At 38.6% G+C, this 23043-nt stretch overlaps 2 protein-coding genes across 16 annotated transcripts in view; both read left to right on the forward strand.

Moving 5' to 3' along the window:
- Window positions 1-20653, forward strand: part of Rsbn1 (round spermatid basic protein 1) — a 53953-nt gene extending 33300 nt beyond the window's left edge. The window contains exons 3-9 of one of the 3 annotated variants that reach the window (XM_087624585.1): window positions 8465-8602; window positions 8935-9077; window positions 13695-13862; window positions 15520-15628; window positions 16184-16640; window positions 16914-16948; window positions 18592-18680. In XM_087624585.1, coding sequence (XP_087480711.1) covers window positions 8465-8602; window positions 8935-9077; window positions 13695-13862; window positions 15520-15628; window positions 16184-16636 — 1011 coding nt within the window. In that variant the 3' untranslated portion in view covers window positions 16637-16640; window positions 16914-16948; window positions 18592-18680. 3 annotated transcript variants of the gene reach the window in all.
- Window positions 20654-22508: 1855 nt separating this feature from the next.
- The window catches only part of Phtf1 (putative homeodomain transcription factor 1), a 64867-nt gene continuing 64332 nt past the window's right edge, over window positions 22509-23043 (forward strand). For all 13 annotated transcript variants that reach the window (XR_015659438.1, XR_015659439.1, XR_015659441.1 and 10 more), the window contains 1 exon segment: window positions 22509-22910. The gene's annotated coding sequence lies outside the window, so the exon portion shown is untranslated.

The following is a 23043-nucleotide window of genomic DNA, read 5'->3' on the forward strand; positions in this document are numbered from 1 at the left end:
GCGCGCGTGTGTGTGCGTGTGTGTGTGTGCGCGTGTGTGTGTGCGTGTGTGTGTGCGTGCGTGCGTGCGTGTGTGTGTGTGTGTGTGTGTGTGTGTGTGTGTGTGATTTCAGGTTTGATCACTTGGTATTGGTCTCTCCTGGGAAAACCGTTTTCTCCTGCTGTCAGCATTCTTCGTTGCCTGTAGTCCTCTGGTGTAGGGATTACAGGTTACATTCCCTCCTTCCATGTGAGCCTGTCTATTAGTGTTGTCCTTTTTTAGTCTTAGGTAGCCATGTTGGTAATATTTCATAGGTGTGGCTTGTCTGACATTTCTAGGAGGCACATTATCACAGCAGACTTCCCATTCTTTCCTTCCCTGCTTGTGCTATGATCCCCGAGCCTTAAGTGCAGGAACTGTGTTGTTGATGTATAGGTTGGAGCTAAGTACCACATTGTCACTTGTTCTCTGCATTTTAATTGGTTATGGTTTTCTATCATGTTCTCCATCTGTTGCAAGGAGACATTTATTGAGGAACAAGACTTATTCTTATCTGTAAGAATGAGAATAAAGATATTTAGAATGCATTTAGGGTTTATGCTGGTTTAGTAAAGTGGTTATTGTAGGTTCTCCATGATCCATGCTTTCATTAGCCCCATAAAGTTGTCTAGGTGTCTAGTATGAGGCATGACTTTACTCTTTTTGAACAGACCTTAATTTCAACTAGAGAGTTGATTGTAGTAGATGTTTCTGGATATGTAAGTTGATACAGACTCAATGTGGTGAGGCTGACTCACAGGTATTTTGCTGAGGCAAGATTTATGGGAGGACGTGTAATGTTTGGAGAAAGTATAAATAGGACCCAATGGACAATGATGGAGCACTTGTATAGCTAGCTTTTTAGCACTTTGTTGATCTTCACTTCATTGAGAGAGCCATAACAGAGAACTTCTGGTGGTCTGGCTGGTCCTGGTCACTCCCAATGACTCATCCCATTCAGTGGAGGCCTGGCTGTTTCTGCTGGATCATGCCATTGCTGCTGATTTGTGTTTGTTATTCTTACACTACTGAACTGAACTACTGGTATCCTGACAAATGGAGATTGAAATCACCCCAAGGAACTACTGTACTTCTAAATAGGTCCACATCCCCTTGTCCTATTTACTGTGTTTTCTCTCCTATCTTTGCACAGTGGGCTAAAAGGGGTGTGAAAACATTTAAAAACCCTTATTAAAAATAAGTTTTAAGAAGTCTAAGCCCACAGTTGATGGCTGCTGACAAGATGTGTGCCACTATTGCACCCTTACGGATATTGTGCCATACTGGTTATTGTAGTTCATAGGTCATAACTGGGTAGGACTGTTGGTTGCTGCCCTCCTTTGGAATCTTCCATGGAGCCTTCTAGTAACATGCAGGAGGCTTTCAGGTAAGGTGTATCTCTGATTCTCTAGGATCTATGCCTAGAGTGCATGCTGTCCAGCCATAAGAATTATCCTCTACTTCTGGGAGGCAACTACGGGCAACAACAATAGCCTATAATGTTTTAGGAATCTTAGACAGCTCTGACCAGCAATTCAGAAGGGGTCTTGCCTGATCTTTGAGGTTTTGTTGCACAGTTTATGGCTCTTGGAAGCAGCATTGTCAGCCCAGATGGAAATTTTAATTTAAATTATATATGTAAACATATATAAGTAATTATATTAATATATATATATATATAATGTACTATATTATATATAATATATATTAGCACACATATTTTATGTAATTTTAGGCAGATAATGATGACTTATGAGTTTTCCAGACATCCTTACTGCTATTTTACCCTTCTCTCCCAATCTGTATTTATCTTTCTTCCTGTCCCTAATTAAAGCACTCCTTTCCCCATTTCCCCCTTCAAATCACTTTTACCCTATTATGCAGTACTCTGTTGTCTTTTTCCCAATCTAAGTTTTATTTTTCTGGCTTCTGTAGTTATTTGAGGTTATATATGTGTCTTAGTCTGTGTTCCATTGCTGTGAAGAGACCGTAGCCATGGCAACTCTTATAAAAGAAAGCATGGCTTGCTTATAGTTTCAGAAGTTTATTCTTACCATAGTGGGGAGCAGGGAAGCATGCAGGCATTCATGGTGCTGGAGAAGTTGTTCAGAGTTCTTAGTCTTGATCCTCAGGGAGCAGGATCCTCTGGGCTTAAAATGAGCTTTTGAAAACTCAAAGCCTACCCCCAGTGACACACTTTCTCCAACAAGGCCATTTCTCCTAGTCCCTCCCAAGTAAGGCCACTTTCTCATGGCTGAGCATATAAGTATATGAACCTATAGGGGCCATTCTTAATCAGACTATAATAGTACACATATCTGAACATTTGAAGCTAAGAACCACAGACGATGTCTGGGTTACCTCATTCACTGTGCCTTTTCTAGTTCTATCCATTTACCCACAAGTTTCATGACTTCGTATTGCACTTTTCTTTACAGGAGAAGAGTATTCCATAGAAGAGTATTCCATACTATGTGGTTCATAGTATGTACCACATTTGTATTATCCATCCATCAATGGAGGAATGTTTAAGTCGTTTCCTTTCCTAGCTGTTGTGAACAGAGTGACAATGAGTGTGTCTGAGCAAGTATCTGTGGTGTAAGGTGTCTAGTCCTTTAGGTATATAATAAGGAGTGTTACAGCTAGGTCATATGATACATTCAATTTTAGTTTTTGCAGTCTCCAAACTGGTTTCCAGAGTGGCTGCCAGTTTACAGTACCACCAACAATGAATGAGGGTTCCCTCTTCCTTACATTCTCTCCAGCATTTATTGCTGGTTGTTGTGCTGATGTTTGCCATGCTGACTTGGGTAAGAAGAAGTCTAAAAGTTGTTTTGATTTGCATTTTCTTAACTGTTAGGAACAATGAACATTTTTTGAGTTGTTTTTTTTTAAAGCCTTTTTTTTTTCTTTTAAGAACTCTGTTTAGAGATCCCAAGGCCACTTTTTAAATGGGTCTTTTTTTTTTAAATTCTGTTTTATTTTTTTAGTTCAGCTGGCAACATGCTTTTCCATTCTGTAAGGTTCCTCTTCATTTGATTGTTTCTTTAGCTATGCAGAAGCTTTTTAGTTTGAAGAGGTCCTATTTGTCAATTGTTGGTCTCAGTTTCCAGGCAAATCATGTGTTCTTCCTTATACCCATATCCTGTAGGGTGCTGTCTACATTTTCTTGTTGTAGTGTTAGTATATCAGGCGTCATATTTGTGCAAGTTTATAGATATAGATCTAACTTAATTGGAAACATGTGGACATCTAATTTTCCCAGCACCATTTATTGAAGATGCTGTATTTTCTCCAATATAAGTTTTTGGCAGTGTTGTTGAATATCAGGTAATATATAGATATATGTACTCGTGTTTGGGTCTTTGGTTTTGCTCTATTTGTCTACATATCTGTTTTTGTGACCATACCATGTTGTTTTTATTACTATAGCTTTGTAATAGGTCTTGAGGTCTTGGAATAGTAAGCCCCTCAGCATTGTTCTTTTGATTGTTTTGGCTATCTAGAGTCCTTTGTGGTTCCATTTAATTTTAGGAGTTTAAGTTTTATGAAGAATGAGATGGGGATTTTGATGGGATTGAATTGAATCTGTAAATGGCTTTTAATAGGATGTTCATTTTTCACAGTATTAATTTTACCAACCCATGAGCATGGAGTATCTTTCTCTACTTTACCTGTACAGGTTTGAAGTTTGTCTTGTACAGGTCCTGTACTTCCTCGTTAGGTTTATTCCTCGGCACTTTCATCTTCTTGAGGCTGTTATAAATGGCAATGTGTCCATGATCTTTTTCTCTGTATGTTTGTTGTTGGTGTATATTAATTTTTTATAATTTAAAAATAACATATTTATTGTTATATAAGGAATATGCTTTAAGGTTTCTCAGGGAATGGATTTTTCACAAAATTAGGTGGTTAGATCTCATGTAAGTCATTAATAATTTTCCTTTTTTTTCCCATTGGATATTTTTTTATTTACATTTCAAATGTTATTCCCTTTCCCGGTTTCCCAGACATAAGCCCCCTATCCTATCCCTCTCCCCTTCTTCTATAAGGGTGTTCCTCCCCCCAACCACCCCTTTTTCCCGAACCCCCCCATCCCCTGACATTCCCCTACACTGGGGGTTGGGGGGTCCAGCCTTGGTAAGACCTAGGGCTTCTTCCATTGGTGCCCAACAAGGCCATCCTCTGCTACATATGTAGCTGGAGCCATGGGTTAGTCCATATATAGTCTTTGAGTAGTAGTTTAGTCCCTGGGAGCCCTGGTTGGTTGGCATTGTTGTTCTTATGGTGTTGCAAGCCCCTTCAGCTCTTTCAGTCCTTTCTCTAATTCCTCCAATGGGGGTCCCGTTCTCAGTTCAATGGTTTGCTGCTAGCATTTGCTTCTGTATTTGACATGCTTTGGTTGTGCCTCTCAGGAGACAGCTATGTCCGGCCCCTGTCAGCATGCACTTCTTAGCTTCATCAATCTTACCTAGTTTTGGTGGATATATATATATATAATCTCCAATCTATCTATCTATCTATCCTATATATATGTGCTGTATACTCATGTGGGGCAGGCTCTGAATGGCCATTCCTTTACTTTAAACTTTGCCTCCATATCTCCTCCTGTGAATATTTTTGTTCCCCCTTTTAAGAAGGACTGAAGCATATGTATGCACTTTGGTCGTCCTTCTTGAGCTTCATGTGCTCTGTGGATTGTATCTTGGGTAATTCGAGCTTTTGGGCTAATATCCACTTCTCAGTGAGTGCATATCATGTGTGATTTTCTGTGATTGGGTTACCTCACTCAGGATGATATTTTCTAGTTCCATCCATTTGCCTATGAATTTCATGAAGTCATTGTTTTTGATAGTTGAGTAGTATTCCATTGTGTAGATGTACCACATTTTCTGTATCTATTCCTCTGTTGAAGGGCATCTGGGTTCTTTCCAGCTTCTGGCTATTATAAATAAGGCTGCTATGAACATAGTGGAGCATATGTCTTTGTTACATGTTGGAGCATCATTTGGGTATATGCCCAGGAGAGGTATAGCTGGGTCCTCAGGTAGTGCAATGTCTAGTTTTTTTGAGGAAACTCCAGACTGATTTCCAGAGTGGTTGTGCCAGTTTGCAATCCCACCAACAATGGAGGAGTGTTCCTCTTTCTCCACATCCTCGCCAGCATCTGTTGTCACCTGAGTTTTTGATCTAGAACTATTCATTTTTGAAGGTTGATTATGTATCCTGCCACATTGCTGAAATGATCAATTATTTCTAGAAGTTTTCTGGTAGAAATTTTAGGATCTCTTATGCCTCTTATTCTATCATTAGCAAATAGGGATAGATTATTTTCCTTTTCTGTTTGTCTCCCTTTAATTTCATTCTCTTGGCTCATTGTTCCAGCTCGTGCTTTGAGCACAATATTGTGTTTTTTGTGTATCACTTAGACATTTATTTTCTTTTTAAGTTTATTGAATTGTCTTTTTGTTGTCTTTAAATCCTTGAATTTTTTGAAGTTTAAAATTGGTCTTTTAAATTCTGTGTCCTGGTGTTCATTAAAGAAATTTTCACTGGTAAACATTTCTACAGGACAGGTGGATTTTGGTGGGAGGGAAGGAATATTGCCTTGATCTTTCATATTGTTTGTATTTTTGCTGTGAGGTCTGGGTATGTGGACCTCTTTTGTTCTGTGATAGGAACAGAGCAGCTTGGAGCAAAACAGGATATGTAGGTTAGGTTGGTCCTAAAAGTTGGGTATGGCTTAGGCGAGTTGAAGTCAGGTGCACAAAGGTGTTTGGGGTGCATCCAGGATGTGTGTCCTGGTCCAAGTCTGGATTTGGGGATAAATCTGGGGTTTGGGAAAAGTGTATAGAGGGGAGGATCAGGCGGATTTCCCTGGCAAGACCCTGGTGCAAGATGTGCAGCAGGCTCTGGCTGGGCAGACAGGTTTGAATAGATCTTATGAAGGGCCTGGGGGATTGTGTGAGTGAGATAATGTCTTGATCAGAACCTGGAGGCTGAGGCCCCAGTATGGGTGGCCAGACAAGGCTGGAGTACTGGATATACAACCAGGTGGGGTTTGCTGAGGGTTGACTGAGGGGAAGACCAGGCAGACTCACTGGATAGACCCTGATGGAGGATATGTAGAATCTGTCTGGGCAAGGAGGTTGGAATGTCTTTAATTTTTTGTTGTTAAATCCTGGGATTGAACCTAGGATCTCATTTATGCCAGTCAAGTGCTCTTGCTCTGAGCTATATTCCCAAACCCTTACTGTTACTATTATTTTAATCTAGTTATAACTTCAAATCCAACTTGCGTATGACCTGTGATTTCCATAGACTTGGTTTCTTTATATGGAAACCTGTTTAGATCTGTTTTCCCTTTGACCTATTTAGTTACCTAGATTGGTTAAATTGAAATTATAATGCTCAACAATAACAGCATGTGAAAATTGGAAGCCAACAAAGATTGAAGTGTGTGTATGTTAAAATGTGGCAAATCATATAGTTCTTTTGGAATAATAGATCAGAAGGAGCTTGATTAGCCATGATGATTTTAAGCTTAATGGAACTACTTGAACTATTTAGAAAAGGGAAATTGAATGGTAAAGTATTTTTCCTTAGGAGATCCTTAGGCACTATGTAAGATGGTCCATGGGGAACCCTCATGCAAGGACAGTGATTTTGAGGGTTTTCTTTTACAATCAGAGAAGAAATGATTATTTCTTGCATTAAGACACTACTTAGAGGGATAATATTTGTTATTTAAAGGATGAGGAAAATGCTTATAAATTCCTAACAAGGGAATTGAGAAAATGATTAGCATTGCCTTGTGAAACAAATACAAAAGTATCACAACAATAAAGTTTAGGAGTAGAAAGAAAGATTAGAAGAGAATGTGCTTGGTGTAGTAAGCACTGCGTTTGAGTGTCTGCAGCCTGACTGAGAGGAGTTTTACTTACAGATCTGACTCCGAGGAACCATTTTCATTTAGAGAATTAGATACAGAATGTAGCAGGGTATGTGTAATAAATTCGCATTATAATTGAAAACATCCATAGATAATATGTTGAATGAAAAACAGGCCAATCTGCATCTAGAGGAAAGTGTCTGGAAGGAAGCTAAGACAACAGATTACTAGAAAACATTTCTGATTTGTCTGTAGGAGGCCATTACTGATTTGTTTTGGTGTTGCAGTGATATGAAAAGTCAATAAAAAGTGAGGTGAATTGATAAACACAGGAACTAGAGAGAGATATTATTGAAGTAGTTTCCTATGTGGAAAACGTTTGCATGTCTGGGTACATCTGGTAGCAAGTTGGTAGGATTCTCAATTACAGTTAAGCTTAAGGGATGAGGAGTTTGTTGGCTTTTGATTGGGAATGTTCCGAGGTAAACTGATGGTTTGAATGTTTTGTGCTTGGGGCTTGTAGGCAGCTGGTGCAAGGTAGGATAGAATACCAATGAGGGGTAAACCATGAGGTCTGTCTAAGCTAGATCTGGAAGAAACTGAAAACAAGAGGGGGCTGAGACTCAGAAATAAGCATAGGTAAAGGAAAGCCAGGGGCCTTCTTCAGTGTAAGTAAAGGGATGAAAGTGGGTGTTCTTAATTATTGTTTTCCAAAGAGACTAAACATGACAGCCTCAAAATCTAGTACTTGAATTTTATAGCCTGTTTATTTACTTGATAATGGTTATGCCACTCAGTAAAATTCTAACAATATTAATTTTTGGCTGTTTATTTGAAGACAGTATTAGTACTTACAAAAGTGTGAACCTTATAAGATGTGAAGGTCCTGATAAGGCAAGACTTTTTCTCTGTGGATGAAAATAAACTTCGTTAGACTTATGCTCCCTTTGTCTTTCTTTCCTCCATCTTCCCTTTAGGTTTTCTTTCTTTCCCTTTTCAAACAGGAAGAGGTACTTTATTTTTATTCACATCACATCAATTAGCCTAGATACCTATATTTTTTGAGTTGTCAGTTGGGTGCTATTAATATTGTAATATTTGAATGAGGTAAATTTAAGAGTAGTGCGATAGCTTGGTATCTGTCTTAAAGTGAAGATTAAGATAAGGAATATATATATACATACATATATATATAAAATCATATATGTATCTCACGAAGGATCACTATGGCTATGGCAGTTTTCTCCCTTTGCCCTGCCACTTTTACTATTTATCCTGTCTTTTAGAAATAAAGTATTTTCAAAAATAAATAATTATTAGAGAAATCTGTCTTAATGCCTTCCTTTGAAGTATTGATCTAGTGGGCTGACTTATACATTGAAATATTTGTTTGTGGCTGACATTACAATGTTTGGGTGACTGGTTAACTTTGTCCAAAGAACTGACCATTGAATCCTTAGTATGTAGATGAAATACTAATACTAGAAACAATTCTCGGTTCTCCTTCTTTATAGTGAACTTCAACCCTTTCCCCTCTCTTTCATTGTATCTCAGGTCAACAGGACATATTGCTGTGGTACCTACCGAGCAGGTCCTATGCGACAGATAAGTCTTGTTGGAGCAGTAGATGAAGAAGTTGGTGATTATTTCCCAGAGTTCCTAGATATGTTAGAAGAATCACCATTTCTGAAAGTGAGTGTTTCTTTAGACTATTATATTAACCTTTTTTCAGTTGACACTTTTAGTAGTATTTCAGTTTGTCATTATTTCAGTAACTACTTAGAATATTCAGTTAGTCTTGCTTATACTAAAATTAAGTTTTATACAGTAGTTTCTGTAGAAATGTTTAGAAAATATTGTTATTGAATACTACTTCAGTTATTTTTTATATGTTACTGTGCAGTATGGCTTTTATTTCTTCACAGACACATGTGAAATGGCTTTTAGTAGTTTTATTTGGATGAGAGATAATATGTAAACAGTCTAAAATCTTTTAAATGTAACTTAATTTCTTTGGTTTCTAGATGACTTTGCCCTGGGGTACACTTTCCAGCCTCCAACTACAATGTAGGTCTCAGAGTGATGATGGGCCTATAATGTGGGTGAGGCCAGGAGAGCAGATGATCCCTACAGCAGATATGCCAAAGTCACCCTTCAAAAGACGACGGTAAACATTAATTTTGCTCAAACAAGCAAAACCACTCATAGTAGATGGTTTATAAAAATGATTGATCTCTGAACATGATTTTAAAACTTGTCTAGATTTTTGAAATGTTCCTTTAGGTAAAATTTAAGTTTTCAGTTTCTTAGTTCAGATAACCTATTACATAGTGAGTAGTATCCTGAAAAATTGATTTTTCATAAAACTTGTATCTTCTAACTACCTGTAGGATGAACTATCAAATTCTTCTTAGTGTGGTCTATACACAACTTTTATAATAAAACGGAGTCACCTTTCAGTCTCTCCTAGCTACAAAATTCAGTTTCCAAACTATTGTCTTCCATTGCCTTTTGCTCTTGCACTGTTCTTTTTATTTGGAATACCCTGTTTCCCACCTTCCTCTCTGCCTAGGAGGTTTTTAGTAAAGCTTCCAGATGTACCTTGAATCATATTTGTGGAGCATAGAACAAGTTAATTGGTTCTATCTCTGGCCTTACAACATGGTTCCTTGATGATTTTTTTTTTTTATAACTATTTTTGTTTCTTGACCTCCTTGAGACTGGGGACTGTTTTATTTATATGTCATTATGACACACAGGAAAACATGGTTTGCTGAGTGAAGCATGTACTATTTTGCTATTGCATAAAGCTGTGATAAATCATGTGCTCCTTTCTCTGTCATACACCTAAAACAAACATAGATTTCATTTTGGAAAATGCTGTTAAATGAGACTCAAAATAGGAATAGCAATTCAAAAGTAAGCTGAGCATGGTGTTATACACCTTTTACCTAACAACTCCAGAGGCTGAGGAAGGTGGATCTCTGGATTTGAGGCCACCCTGATCTTCCATCTATGGGGGCTATATGTTGAGATCTTGTTTCAAAATAAATAATTAAAAAAGAAACAGTTAACTTTAACTTAAAGCTCACAGGAGAATGCTACCTAAGCAGAAAATAGTTTTAGGTACTTAAGATGACCCATGAAAACCCTTGGTTAAAAACTACATGAGATTTGGGGATATGACTCAGTTGATAGAATACTTGTTCAGCATGTATTTTCTTTTCTTTTTTTCTCTTTATATGTGTGTTGTACATGTATGGTATTTGTACATATATTTGTGGGTGCATGCATATGTGCATGAGCATTGGCGACAGAAGGATGTTTAATGCCGCTTTCTCTCCACCTTATTCCTTTGAGGCATGGTCTCAGTGAACAAAGTTGCTAGTGGCTAGTAAGCTCCAGTGATCCTCCTTTCTTCACCCTCATAGCACTCACTGGGTTAAATGTATAAGTGTGGCCATGCATGACTGTTTATATGGATGCTGAGATTAGAACTCTTGTCTTCATGCTTACATAGCAAGCACTCTTACCTCCAGAGCCATCTTTCTTCCCCATCATCACATTTTTCTAGAGTTTCTATAATATATTAATTGGTTTTATTTTTAATAAACTCATAGTAATTATGAGGTTCAGTGTGATAATCAGAGTAATTAGCCTTTCCATCACCTCAAACATTTTATATTTAATGTAGAAAACTTCGAAAAATGTATATTTTGTAACTTGCTTTACTATACTATAAAACAGTCTTCAGAATGTTTTATTTACTCTTGTAATCTACCTGTAGAATTATTCTTTTCTAATTCTGATAGTTTCCACTTTCCAGTCTCTCTTTCCCCTTCTGCTAACCTTCCCTGCCTCTAGTGACTACTGCTTCTCTGGGCTGTAAGATGAACTTTTAAGCTTTCGTGTATTTACCATTCATGTCCTGAGCACCTTTGGGGATCTGTGTTCAGCTCCTCATGGAAGGCTCTGTAAACTCAATACTTAACATCCAATGCTGTACTCCATCAACTGGTGTCTATTTTCCTAGGTTTATTTCCCTTATTTACTCAAACACATTTTCAAGAATTAGTCTAAGAAATTGAGGATTTTACTGAGTCAGTATATTCTAAATTTTTCTTTTTTCTGTCATTAAATTTGATAGTTTAGTTGGAGTATGGAGATGCATTTTCTAACTATTGTCACTGGATAGGCCCTTTTAATGATTCTTGTTTGTTTTCATGTATGGAAGTTTTAACACGCTTAATTTCCCCTGTTAAGTGTTGTGTTTCCTGCCCCATCCCACCCCCTTTTCCCTCCCTCTATACTATTGTCTTCTATTCACGAAAGAATAGCACTCTTGATTTAAGTGCCATTTCTTTTCTTTTGGTGTTTGTTTTCTTTCTTCTCTTTTTTTTTTGTTTTCAAGACAAGAGTTTCTCTGTAGTACTGTCTGTCCTGGAACTTGCTCTGAAGACCATGCTGGCCTTGACCTCAAGAGATCTGCCTGCCTCTGCCTCCCAATTGCTAGGATTAAAGGAGTGTGCCATCACTATCCAACTTACTATTATTATTATATCCTTTCAATATTGGGTATCTAACTTTTTTTCCGTTAGGGTAACATGACCACCTTCCTTCTGCCTTGGACAGGGGTCTTGGCCCTTTCTTTTTTCTTTTTTTTTTCTTTTTTTTCCGGAGCTGGGGACCGAACCCAGGGCCTTGCGCTCGCTAGGCAAGCGCTGTACCGCTGAGCTAAATCCCCAACCCCAGTATCTAACTTTTAAATATATATTTATTTAATTTTTAAATTTTACATGAATTAGTGCTTTGCCTGAATTCATATCTATGTGAGGGTGTCAGATCCCCTGGAACTGAGCTGCCATGTGTGTGTTAGAAATTGAACCCAGGTCCTCCGGAAGAGCAGCATTACTATTAACTGCTGACAATCTCTTTAGTTTTTAAGTGCCTTTAGTTAATAACAGTACAGACCTTCTTTGGTTTTATTTGGAAACATTCACATGACATTTTATCTTCTAACTTTTGGGTTTTTAAATGTCATCATTGTGAATTTTGGATGTCAGTATGCGATCTGCAGGAATTTGGTTATTCTTTGGCGACCCATTCATACTTGAGTACATCTTTACACTTATTGGAGATTTCAGCCTAGCAGTAGATAGGCTTCATATTAGAGTGAGTAGGCACAAAAGGAGGCATTGAATGGGATGTCCAGTTATCCAGAGTTGTGCTATTCTGATGGCAAAGTCAATGTGAAAAGAAGGTTCCCTGCCTGCCTCCCTCTATTCCTCCCTCCCTTTCTCCCTCCCTCCCTCCCTCTAGCTGAAATTTTATGAGAATGGTTATGGCTATAAAGAATTTTGACTCAAGTGTGATTAACAAGATTAAAAAAAATGTTTCCCCATGTTTCAAGAAGTCTGGGAAGGAAGCTCTGGTACCATATGCTCAGTAGCTAAACACCAGCCTCAAGAGCCAGATTATTTCCATTCACTGCTAATCATTCTTTTTGCCTAGGCTTTTGTGCTCATATTAGCTTTGTGTTTATTAGATGGTTCTAGAAGTTCTAGACATTATATTGAACCTGGTTATATTTAATAGAAGAAACTTTTCTTATGAGTTAGGAAAATTTCCAGAGGACTCCTAAGCACGTTTATGCCTCTTTTTGAACTGGTTTGGAATGTTTTGAGAGTTGGAATGAACCTACTGTAACGTCACAGACTCATCCAGGTTTATCTAGAGCATAGAGATCAGATCACATAGAGAATGGTCTGATGTCAGATGAAAACTCAGGGACTTTGAAGAAAATTGAGAGAGGAATGCATTTCATCTTGATCTGTATACATTCCTGAGTTGCAAGGTTAGAGGCATAGAGCTAGAGAGAGATGGGGTAGGGGGGCAAACAGACAGACAGACAGACAGAAAGGCAGCCCTGGCTGGGATGATCTTTTGAACATTCCTGTGACACACCTTCTCCAACAAGGGAGCCCCTTCTAATCCTTCCCAAATCAGTCTCACCAACTAAGAAACAGGTATTCAAATATATGAGCCCATCATCCAGCCACCACAGCCATTACCCTCCCTTTCTCAGTTTCAGTTAAGTTTTGTCCACATCATTACTATGCCTCTGCCCTCCTTTGACCTGAGCTTCTCCAAGGTCTGTTGCCTTTTTCCCTGTTGACTCTTACTGAATAGTGTAGTCCTTTGACATTCTCTGTTCAGCAAAAGTTTGTTATCTAATTCACTAATTCATTTCCTTTAGTATCACCATTAGATTGTTAAATTTAGAAATGTTTGAACACATAAAAAGCAGAGTATAATAAACTCCCATCATTTTTTTAATCAATAGCTATCCATGCCGAATAATGTTTCATGTGTATTTCTGTCCGTTCACCTATCTTCCCTTCTGCTGTCCATATTAGTTCCATTTAGTGTGGAAGGAGATCAGCTGTATGCTCAGTTTGCTGCCTGAATCAGCAACTTGGACGTCCTGGTACAATGTTTTGACAGTTGTAAATGGGGTATTTGACTGAGCTAAAGATAAAGAAGCACATAGCTTTAAGCCTTGAATTATGTTGTCCTTGTCTAGAGACATTTTATGCATTCAGATTCTTCACTTGTATAGTCTACAGGGAAATAGAAGTCATATTATTCATTTTAATAATAAGTTCAATGCTAATGATCAAAGTCATTGCACTCATTTAAGCCTAATATTATAGATTTGCCCTTTTACCTTACTGCTGTTTATTTCCTTATACTTTCCTTTGTTTTACAACCAAATCAACTATAGATCAATGAATGAAATTAAAAATCTCCAGTACCTACCTCGGACAAGTGAACCCCGAGAAGTCCTCTTTGAAGATAGGACAAGAGCTCATGCTGATCATGTAGGTCAGGGGTTTGACTGGCAGAGTACGGCTGCTGTTGGGGTTTTGAAGGCTGTACAATTTGGTGAATGGTAAGTTCAAGGAATCAAATATAGGGTTAAGTAATGTCCAAGAAAATATAGATTCTGTTTAGAAGATTGGGGATCAATTTTTAAGTTGTAATGAAATATTTATAACATAGTTTATCATCTAAACATTTTAATGGTATAAGTGTAGCCACACTTTGATGAAACAGTGCTCTAGCATTTTTTTTTTTTCTTGTGAAACTGAAACTTGCTGTCACAGTTCACTTTTCCTCTCATCCCTAGATCATGGGAATCCTCACTGTGTATTCTCTTGCCATTTCGGTCTCATAGAAATGGAAACATACTCTCTCCCCTCTTATCCATTTAAAAAAGTAATCCTAGTGGGCGATTATGGCTCAGGGGATTAAAGGTGCTTGCTGTTAGACCTGACCACATACTGGTATATACACATGTACATGCACATACATAAAAAATAAATGTAATATAAAATTAATCATAGTGGCAAAAGGGAATTATTTTTATCACACTTATTTTTTTGTGGGTGTGAAATGTGTGCCATAGCAATTGTGTATGAAGGTATAGACAACTTCTGGGAGTTGCTTCTCTTCACCTGGGTCTTCAGGATTGACTCAGGCTTGGTAGCAAGCACCATTACTCACTAAGGCATGTTGGGAGTTCCAATTTTTTTTTTCTGATTCAGCCATTTCTATTATAATAATGTCCCTTAGAGTTTACCTGTGTTATAACAAGTATCAGATTTTATTTCCTTTTAAGGCCAAGAATAGTTCATTTTGCACACATGTACTTGCACATGCACACAGACATATACATAAATTAGTACACTAAATAGGTATTTGGGTTACTTCTACCTTTGGCTCATGGATATATAGATATCTCTTTAGTCCTTAGTGTTCAATACCTATTGTAGTTGCTGGATTCTATGGCTGTTCTGTTTTATTATTTTGAGTAGCTGCTGTGTTCTTTTCTGTAGTGGCACCATTCTACACTCCTTTGGAGCCTGGCTTTATAATAACAAAGCTCAAAGCTCCAATAAGACAACAAGCAAATGTATTACATTTAGAATAAAACTTCAACAACAACAATAACAAAAACAAAATCTTCTGATCCAGGGTCTCACTATGCAGTTCAGCCTTGAACTTGTTAGTCAAGGTCAGGCTGGTCTCTCAAACTAAGGATCCTCGTCTTGGCCTCAGCCTCCCAAGTTGCTGGGATTGTAGGTTGTGCACCAGGATGAAAGGTTGCTGCAAGGCTAGCAAAAACTATTCACTTTAGTCATTATTGTTTCAATTTCTAATAACTGACCTGATTTTTAGAAAAACAGATTTATGTGCATTTTAGTTTCCTGCAAGTATCTCTGTGAGGGTGCCAGGTCCTCTGAAACTGGAGCTGCAGGTGGGAGCTGCCATGTATGAGTGCTAGGAATTGAACCCAGGACCTCTGGAAGAGCAGCTGCTGCTTGAAATTGCTGAGCCATCTCTCCAGCCCTGATTTTTGTTTAAAAATCATTTTATTGATTTGCTTTTATTTTTTAAAAACTGATTATGAAGCAAGTACAATCTTTTCCTTAGGAGATAGGCATTTTATTTACTTATTTGCTAATGGTAGCATTCTAGAAACAGGAAAACTGAAATTGTCATCTTCCATTGTGATCTCGTCCCTAAATTTATTTTATTAATATTAGGAGCGATCAGCCTCGCATAACCAAAGATGTGATTTGTTTTCATGCTGAGGATTTTACTGATGTTGTACAGAGACTTCAGTTGGACCTTCACGAACCTCCAGTTTCCCAGGTAATAATCTTGGGTTCTCATTACCCTGTGAGTGAGATATTGGAAGCTGCATCTAGATCCATTATTTTATAATTGGTTTCATGGACAATAAATTGAACTTTATTTGTATTAAACTCTGTGTGTGTTAGAGGATGGTTCTAGAGTTCAAATCTTGTGGATGGAGGGGGCGCCGAGGATGGTTAAGGATACAGCTGCTCACTTCTGGCTAGAAGCAGTCTCACTTGGTAACCTCACTGTACTGTGGCCTCAGCTGCAAAATGTCAGAAGATGTGAAGGAGAAAAGTAAATGCTGCCTTTATGTGTGGTAAAGATACTGATACTTAGCTGCAGTTTTTAAGAATGTACTGATTCCATAGGCCATCAACAGTATTTTATGACTGAGAAGTGTAAAATATGTAGAAAAAGACTTTCCAGCAGTTACTGTGTTCTCTCAAACTGTCTAACTTTGATTTATTTGAACCTAGTTTACCATTCTTTTTCTGTGTGTATTGGAATATTTTGTTTGGATTATTACAGGTTTTAATGCTTTATGTAATTTTTTGCCTTTCTTTTTAGTGTGTTCAGTGGGTGGATGAAGCAAAACTAAACCAAATGAGGCGAGAAGGCATTCGCTATGCTAGAATTCAGCTTTGTGACAATGATATCTACTTCATCCCTAGAAATGTCATTCATCAGTTCAAAACAGTGTCAGCAGTGTGCAGCTTAGCCTGGCATATAAGGCTTAAACAATACCACCCTGTTGTGGAAACCGCTCAAAACACAGAGAGCAATTCCAACATGGACTGTGGTTTAGAAGTTGACTCCCAGTGTGTGAGAATAAAAACTGAATCTGAGGAGAGATGCACAGAGATGCAGCTTTTGACAACTGCTTCATCGTCTTTCCCACTTCCATCAGAACTTCATCTACAGGATCTGAAGACCCAGCCTATTCCAGTGTTCAAGGTGGAGAGCAGACTGGACTCTGACCAACAACACAGTCTGCAGGCACATCCAAGCACTCCTGTGTGATTATGTACATATTCAAACACATTTTTTAACTTTTTTAAATTTTGATGTGAAGTTATAGTTTTATAACTGGCTTAAGTTAAGTTTTATTGGAGAAATCTTGCCTATAATTCTATAAAGAGAAATGACATTCCACAAATGTCAAGCATATCTTTTTTACACAGATTATGCAAAGCTAAGAGTTGTATCTTATCCCGTTAGTACAGTATGTAATAGTGGGTCTGCTGCTACTTTCTGTTTTAAGGTGTGAGGTTACAATTCAATCTCTTCTTCAAATCAGAACAAGAATTCTCTGGAATAGCAGGTTCTTACTTGGTAAAGTATTTACTTCCCTTGATTCTATCTTTCCTTGTCTCTTGCCATACTTGTTTATGTGGCAGAAAGCAGATTTATGGTTTAGTACTTGTGTCTTCATGGCACTCCATTAGTTTCCACTGTAAAATGGTATTGGTTGCAGGAAAGGCTCCTGCATCTGGTACGTGGACAAGTGAGTTGCTTAATTCTAACCACAAAGAAGACATGGTCTCTAAAGAAAACTGGTTTTTAGCAAAAGAGGAAGCACAGCACTTTCGGATCCAGGCCGTCTTTTTGTGTCTGTTATTTAAAACCCAGTGGATATTTCAATTAAACAAAACTCTAAAGATGACAAACAAAAATCTAAAGATTGGCCATTCATTATCCATGGTTCATCTTTTCTAGGATATATGGTAACTATACTGGCTATTTTGAGCAAAAGAGATAATGTTGACCTGTTCTGCTTCCTAGTATCCTCATATCAAAGTTAGAGAATTGCATCAGTCTTACTGATGAGGGCTGCCACAGCTGAGCATCAAACTTAGGAGCAACTATTCTTGTGACTTGGCATCTACTTTTGAAACAATTTACAGTTTTATCTGGCTGATACCTGGGTTTGTTCACAGTTATTCCATGTTGCTGTTTTCTAGTAACAGGCATTAGACTTCCATCCTAGAGTTTCAGGTAGGCTGAAACTTAGTGTCTGGATATTTATTTTGTTTTCCCTTCTTCAAACAGGCCTCCTTCATCCAAGTAGTGTGGTCTCTTACTTTGTAATGTTCATGTGCTATGCCTTATACTTTCTCTTAGTTAACAACTCAGTAGGCCTTTTGTTTACTAAAGGAAGAGTACTCTCCACACCTAAGACCAGATTCTTGTATCTACCTGGTTACAGTGCAATTTGATTTTTTTTTTTCCTGGATGGTGAGATTTGAAATATTTGCATTAACATAGGCAAAAGAAAAAGATGCTGCTTTATTATGTCTGTCACCATGGAAACTTAGCTGCATCTTTGGAAATATCAAATATGAATTTTCTCTAAAATATTCTGAAATAGGTTAAATCTTATATAAATATTACTTTGTGCAATATTGTTGTGTAGTTAAATGCATATTAGCAAAGTATAGAGGTCACTGTGTAAACCGATAGAAAAGTAACCATCAGCAAATACTACAGTGATTAGTTAGAATCTGTATTATTCCTTATATATATGTATATGTATGTATTCTCTGTTACAAAGGATGAAGACAAATAAATAGGGAAACACTCCAATGTAAACCATTTATGAATTGGAAGTGATGTTGCTTTTAGTTATCTTTGTAAATAAGGTAATTAGAATGGTATGAAAGGTAATGTGATTATTACAGGGGTGTTTTTAAATCCTGTGTATAAATTCTAGGGTAAATTCTAGTTTATCAAACTAGTTTTTAAGGGACCTTTGAGGGTATTTTTGTTATTTTGTGGAGAAAAGGGGTATATCACAAAACGAATGGGTTTGGGTTATTTCTTATTTTTATTTTTTTCTGTCCAGAAGAATTTCATAAAGCTTTACCAGGCTGTGCAAAGAAAAATTCTTCTCAGGCAACATTTGCTTTTAAAAATAATCATGAAGAGAAAAAGTTGTTAACGCAAAAAGTTTTATTTTGTTTTTCTTGTCTTCCAAGATCCGATTTCCCCATCTCCCACTTGCCATCCAGCAGATGCCATCCTGTCATCTAAGCTGGTCATTACTAATAAACAAGGAGACTGTCTCCTGACAGCCAGCACTGTGTAATCACTCAGGAACCAGCGGATCTGCAAAGACCTACAATCAAACGCAAATCTCCATTTTCCTTTTACAAAACATTCTACCCTCACCTCCAGTATAAACATATTAAAAGAATATAAAAATGTTGAAAATCATGTACTAATGAAGTCATTGTATATTAGATTGCAATAGAATGGAAAGAAACATTTAGCTAGTAATGTATCTGGAAACCCTGAATGTCCTATGTGAGTATTAGATTTTGATAGCATGCTTTAAAGACTGATGAATATAAAAGCAGAAGCTTTGAGTTTCTTGCTGCTTTCAAAACTATGTCCTAGTTGAGTGATACAAATGATGGCAACTTTTCTAAATCATTAAACTATCTGGTTGGTGGGGTGAGGCATGCAACAGCCTGGCATCCTCTGGTTTGTAAAGTAGTGGTGGCAGAGAAGTTGTAACTGCAGTGGAAGCTGATCTTCCTTTCTGGTATGTTATCTGTTGTGCCAACCCTTGAGATTACTTGCAGAATGTGGCTATACATTTTAGTACTTTGTGGATCAGAGGGATATTTTAAAAATATGCTAATCGAAAGGACCTAATAAATTAATATTCCTAGCAGCAAATAGAATGATTTTTATGGTAACTGTTAAAAGGATAAATGTCTTCCCCTGCCCCAGAGGTCATTCTATAATAATCAGGATAGGATAGGAGTTAGGGTTACGATTCTGAGAGGTGTCCCAAATTCATAAAGCAATAATAACCTGTATATTGGTTCCCTCTTCCAAAGTTTAACTCTTGAAAAATGAACTCTTAGGCTTAATTGTACTTTGCTTATTCAGTACTTACAAATTTTACTGGTACATTATTTTTATTGTAAGACTTTTGGAAAGTGCCCTGTACCCTCAGAAACAGTTGGACTATCAGTTCACAAATACTACAAGCTCTTGTATGGGGAAAGGAGCTTATTTGAAATCATTTGCTAAACTTTAGGAAACAATGTATCAGTCTTAACAGGCATAAAGATCTCACCTAATGACTTGAGAAACTTTTGCTTATTGCTTCCCCCCCTGTATAAATATTGTCTAGAAGGAAAGTTAATATAGGAACAAGACTCCAAAATCCACAAAAATATGTTCCTAGTGAATATATCCTTTATCATTAATATTAGCCCATTATTTTTTCATCTGTATTTGCCTTTTAAATTTATTTGCATCATTAAGGATAATTAGAATTACTGAGTTTGTTTTTCTAATAAATCAGTTCCATCCTTTCAGTAGCACATGCCAGAGGTTCACATTTGTGCTAAGTTTCATGTTTTCAAGACAGTCTGTAGCCGTACTTACTGGTCATGCAAGTAGGAGATACACAACACCAGTGTTTTTCTTAAGTGCATAAAGGACTTATCCTCATCCTGAAAGTCTGTTGCTTTAAAAGCAAGTATCCATAATTATTATGGCCTTCCATTTAAAAAATCTTCATAAATTTTTTAGGATCCACTTGTGCATGTAGTTGAGACCAGTGTCTCTTAAAATATAGCACTTTTCAATTCTCTCTGAAGAAATACTTATGTACTACTATCACACGTTGTAAATTTTCATGTAATAGTGTTTTCTGTGACTAAACTTCATTTTGATTGGCAGCTAAGACTTTTTTTCCTGTGGCTTTAATTTATCTAAGAGGTCTTTGCATATAGAAATGTTTAATTTGCCTGGCGGACTATTTGCGTTTGTGTGGCCTTAGTTTGTTTATTGACATTAACAAGTGTTTAAAAAGGTTTTTAATGAATAGTCTTAAATCTAAATTTGTGTGAATAATAATTCTTTTAACAGAGTGCTTTTTGTAGCTGTCTGAGTGTGTTAAATTGTGAAGCTATTTCTTTGTAAAGTAGGACAATGGAATGCATAGGTTTTTTTTTTTTCCTGTAAAGTATTTTTTTAATAAACAAAGTCTGATTTGTCCTTTACTGATGTTTCAAAATGAATAGCAATGGGAGTTCTCATTGCTTGCACCCTGTTTGTAGAGTACTAATCTTTTCACACTTTCACACACACACACACACACACACACACACACACCTGCCCCCCTTCTTTGTACCATTTTATTTTTAAGCTTTTGAAGAAAACCTTGGACTTTTCTAAAGGGTTAGAGATACCCAGGTTGAGGTACAACTAGTTTAGAAGAAAAATGAAACTTTTGTGATAGTTGTCCTTATTGCTGCTTAAAATTGGTTATGTGTCGTTAGAGCACCAGAGGCTTGTGAAAACACATGGCTTAATGAGGATGGCGCTTACTTTCAGATGTGGATAGAGTATGGAATACAAGAGGATGCATCATTCTTTTCCTTACTACGCTTTGGGTGAACTCTGTAGTTAAAGTGCCTGTCCTGACAGCATTTAGGTTTTAGAAGGCGTCTCGGGGTATTTCATCAGTTCTCACAGATAGGAGGTAATTATCTCCAGAACACAGGTGAGAAAACAGATTTGCTAAATCAATTTTCTAAAATGGCAGTTCATTATTGGGAGCTGGAGCCTGAATGCTTTTTTGGGTTCAAAGCTCTGCCTTACACAGCAGCATCCTGTTTAAACACTGAAAAATTTTAACAGGGTTCCTGGAAAATAATTTACAACTGTACGACTAATTCTCTTCCTGAAAGTACTGTCCACAGCCCAGAAAAACCTCTTTTGGGTGTTCAGCAGTGAAGTCAAACACTTTCATTAGTAGTGTTAAGTTTAGGGCTTAAAGTATTTTTTTTTTTTGTTTTTGTTTTTGTTTTTTTGGTCATTTGCCAAAATTAATTGGTTGTTGCCTTGAGTTACACTGTTCAGCAGCACTGAAGGGACTGTTAAGTCATATTTTTGGTTGTGAGCCTAGCCTTTAAAGGCTGAGCCATCTCTCCAGCCCTGCACTGTCATAACAGCTTTTTGTTTAACTCTTAACAGTTAAGAGGTAAAAGCAGTGGGGACCATTGCCAATATATGGGTGAAGTAATTAAAAAAAAATTATTCCTATGGGTGTTATATCTTAGTCAATGTGTTACAGTATGGACAAGTTTCATTTGACGGGGTTTTAGTGGCTTATAAAAATGCCTATAAGCCGGAGACTGCCTAAGTGATAGCATCCATTTTTAGCTTACATAAACTAAATGCTTAGTGTCTAGGACAGAAAGGACTTAACGCTTTAATTAAGTTGAAGACAGTGGCCCTTGGAAACAAGCCACTAAGGGTGCACAGACTAAGGGTGTATGAAGAACAGCTTAGAAACCCTGTGGGTATACATTTATATATTTACGTTAGAGTGCAGTTGCCCTTACTCCAGACCTCTCTTTGAATCACTAAAAACAACCATTTTCTCCGATTTGGGGGAAGACTCAGTGCGGTCCGAGCTCTGTGCATCCCCATAGTCTTGTGTGGGCAGCAGAAAGCCTTTGTCTCAGAGCTGCTGAGAGCTGAGGGAGGAACCGCTAGGCCACAGCCCACCTGTTCACGTTCCAGGCCGCGCAAATTCACCATTTGTCCATCCAACAAGAACGGAGAACTCGTGCGGAAGGCTCGTACCCCGCACTAGTTTGTGAGCTCGTCCACCCAAAGGAGACAAGAAAATGAAGTAAACACCACGCTAAATGCTACAGACCCGCACAGGAACCTCTGGAACATCGAGACCGGCCTCCCGGGAATCGACGGGTACTGGGAGGGTCGTTTCTGAGGTGGCTTTCCGTTAATCGTCGAGGGTTACCGCGAGGGGACTGTCAGCTTCTGCCTCCTGGCAGCCAGAGCGGCGGGAAGGCGACCGGGGGCGGAGCCGGAAGGCGGAAGCGGCTGGTCTCGTCAAGAGCTTGTGGAGCCGCCGCTCGTCCCTCACGGACGACGCGCGCCGCTGCTCCTGCCCGGGGCTGTCTGCCGGCTTCCAGCCCTTGCGGGTGTCGAGGTGGCTGGCGAAGGCACCCTTCCCGCTTCCTTCTGCTCATTTCCCAGTTGGCTCCTGGCTTCTCTCATGGCCGGTTCTGAGGCCGCCTAGGTCCGGCGTCTGTGACTGCGCCCTGCGGGCGCTGGGCTGCCGGCTGCCTTCGGGGCTGGGCCGGCCGCCGCGGTCTCCATGGTAACGGCCCCGCCGGCGGCCGGGCCTCTGGGGGAAGATGCGGCCTGCCCAGCCCGCCGCCTCGCCCCCGGCCTCTCGGTCCGGCGGGGGTCACTGAGGAGCGGGGGCCCGGCCGCCAGCCTGCCTGGCAGCGGGCACCAGGTGAGCCGGCCGCAGGGAGGCGGAGGGAGCGGGAGGCTAGCTCGGGTACTTGGTGTCCCCGCACCCACACTTGTGCTGGATGGTGCAGAGGCTTCTCGGTTGCTGCTGCGCCCATTTTCCCCCTCCCCCACCT

This window comes from Rattus norvegicus, chromosome 2, assembly GCF_021556685.1.
Source record: "Rattus norvegicus strain SHRSP/BbbUtx chromosome 2, alternate assembly SHRSP_T2T, whole genome shotgun sequence".
Lineage (NCBI taxonomy): Eukaryota > Metazoa > Chordata > Mammalia > Rodentia > Muridae > Rattus > Rattus norvegicus.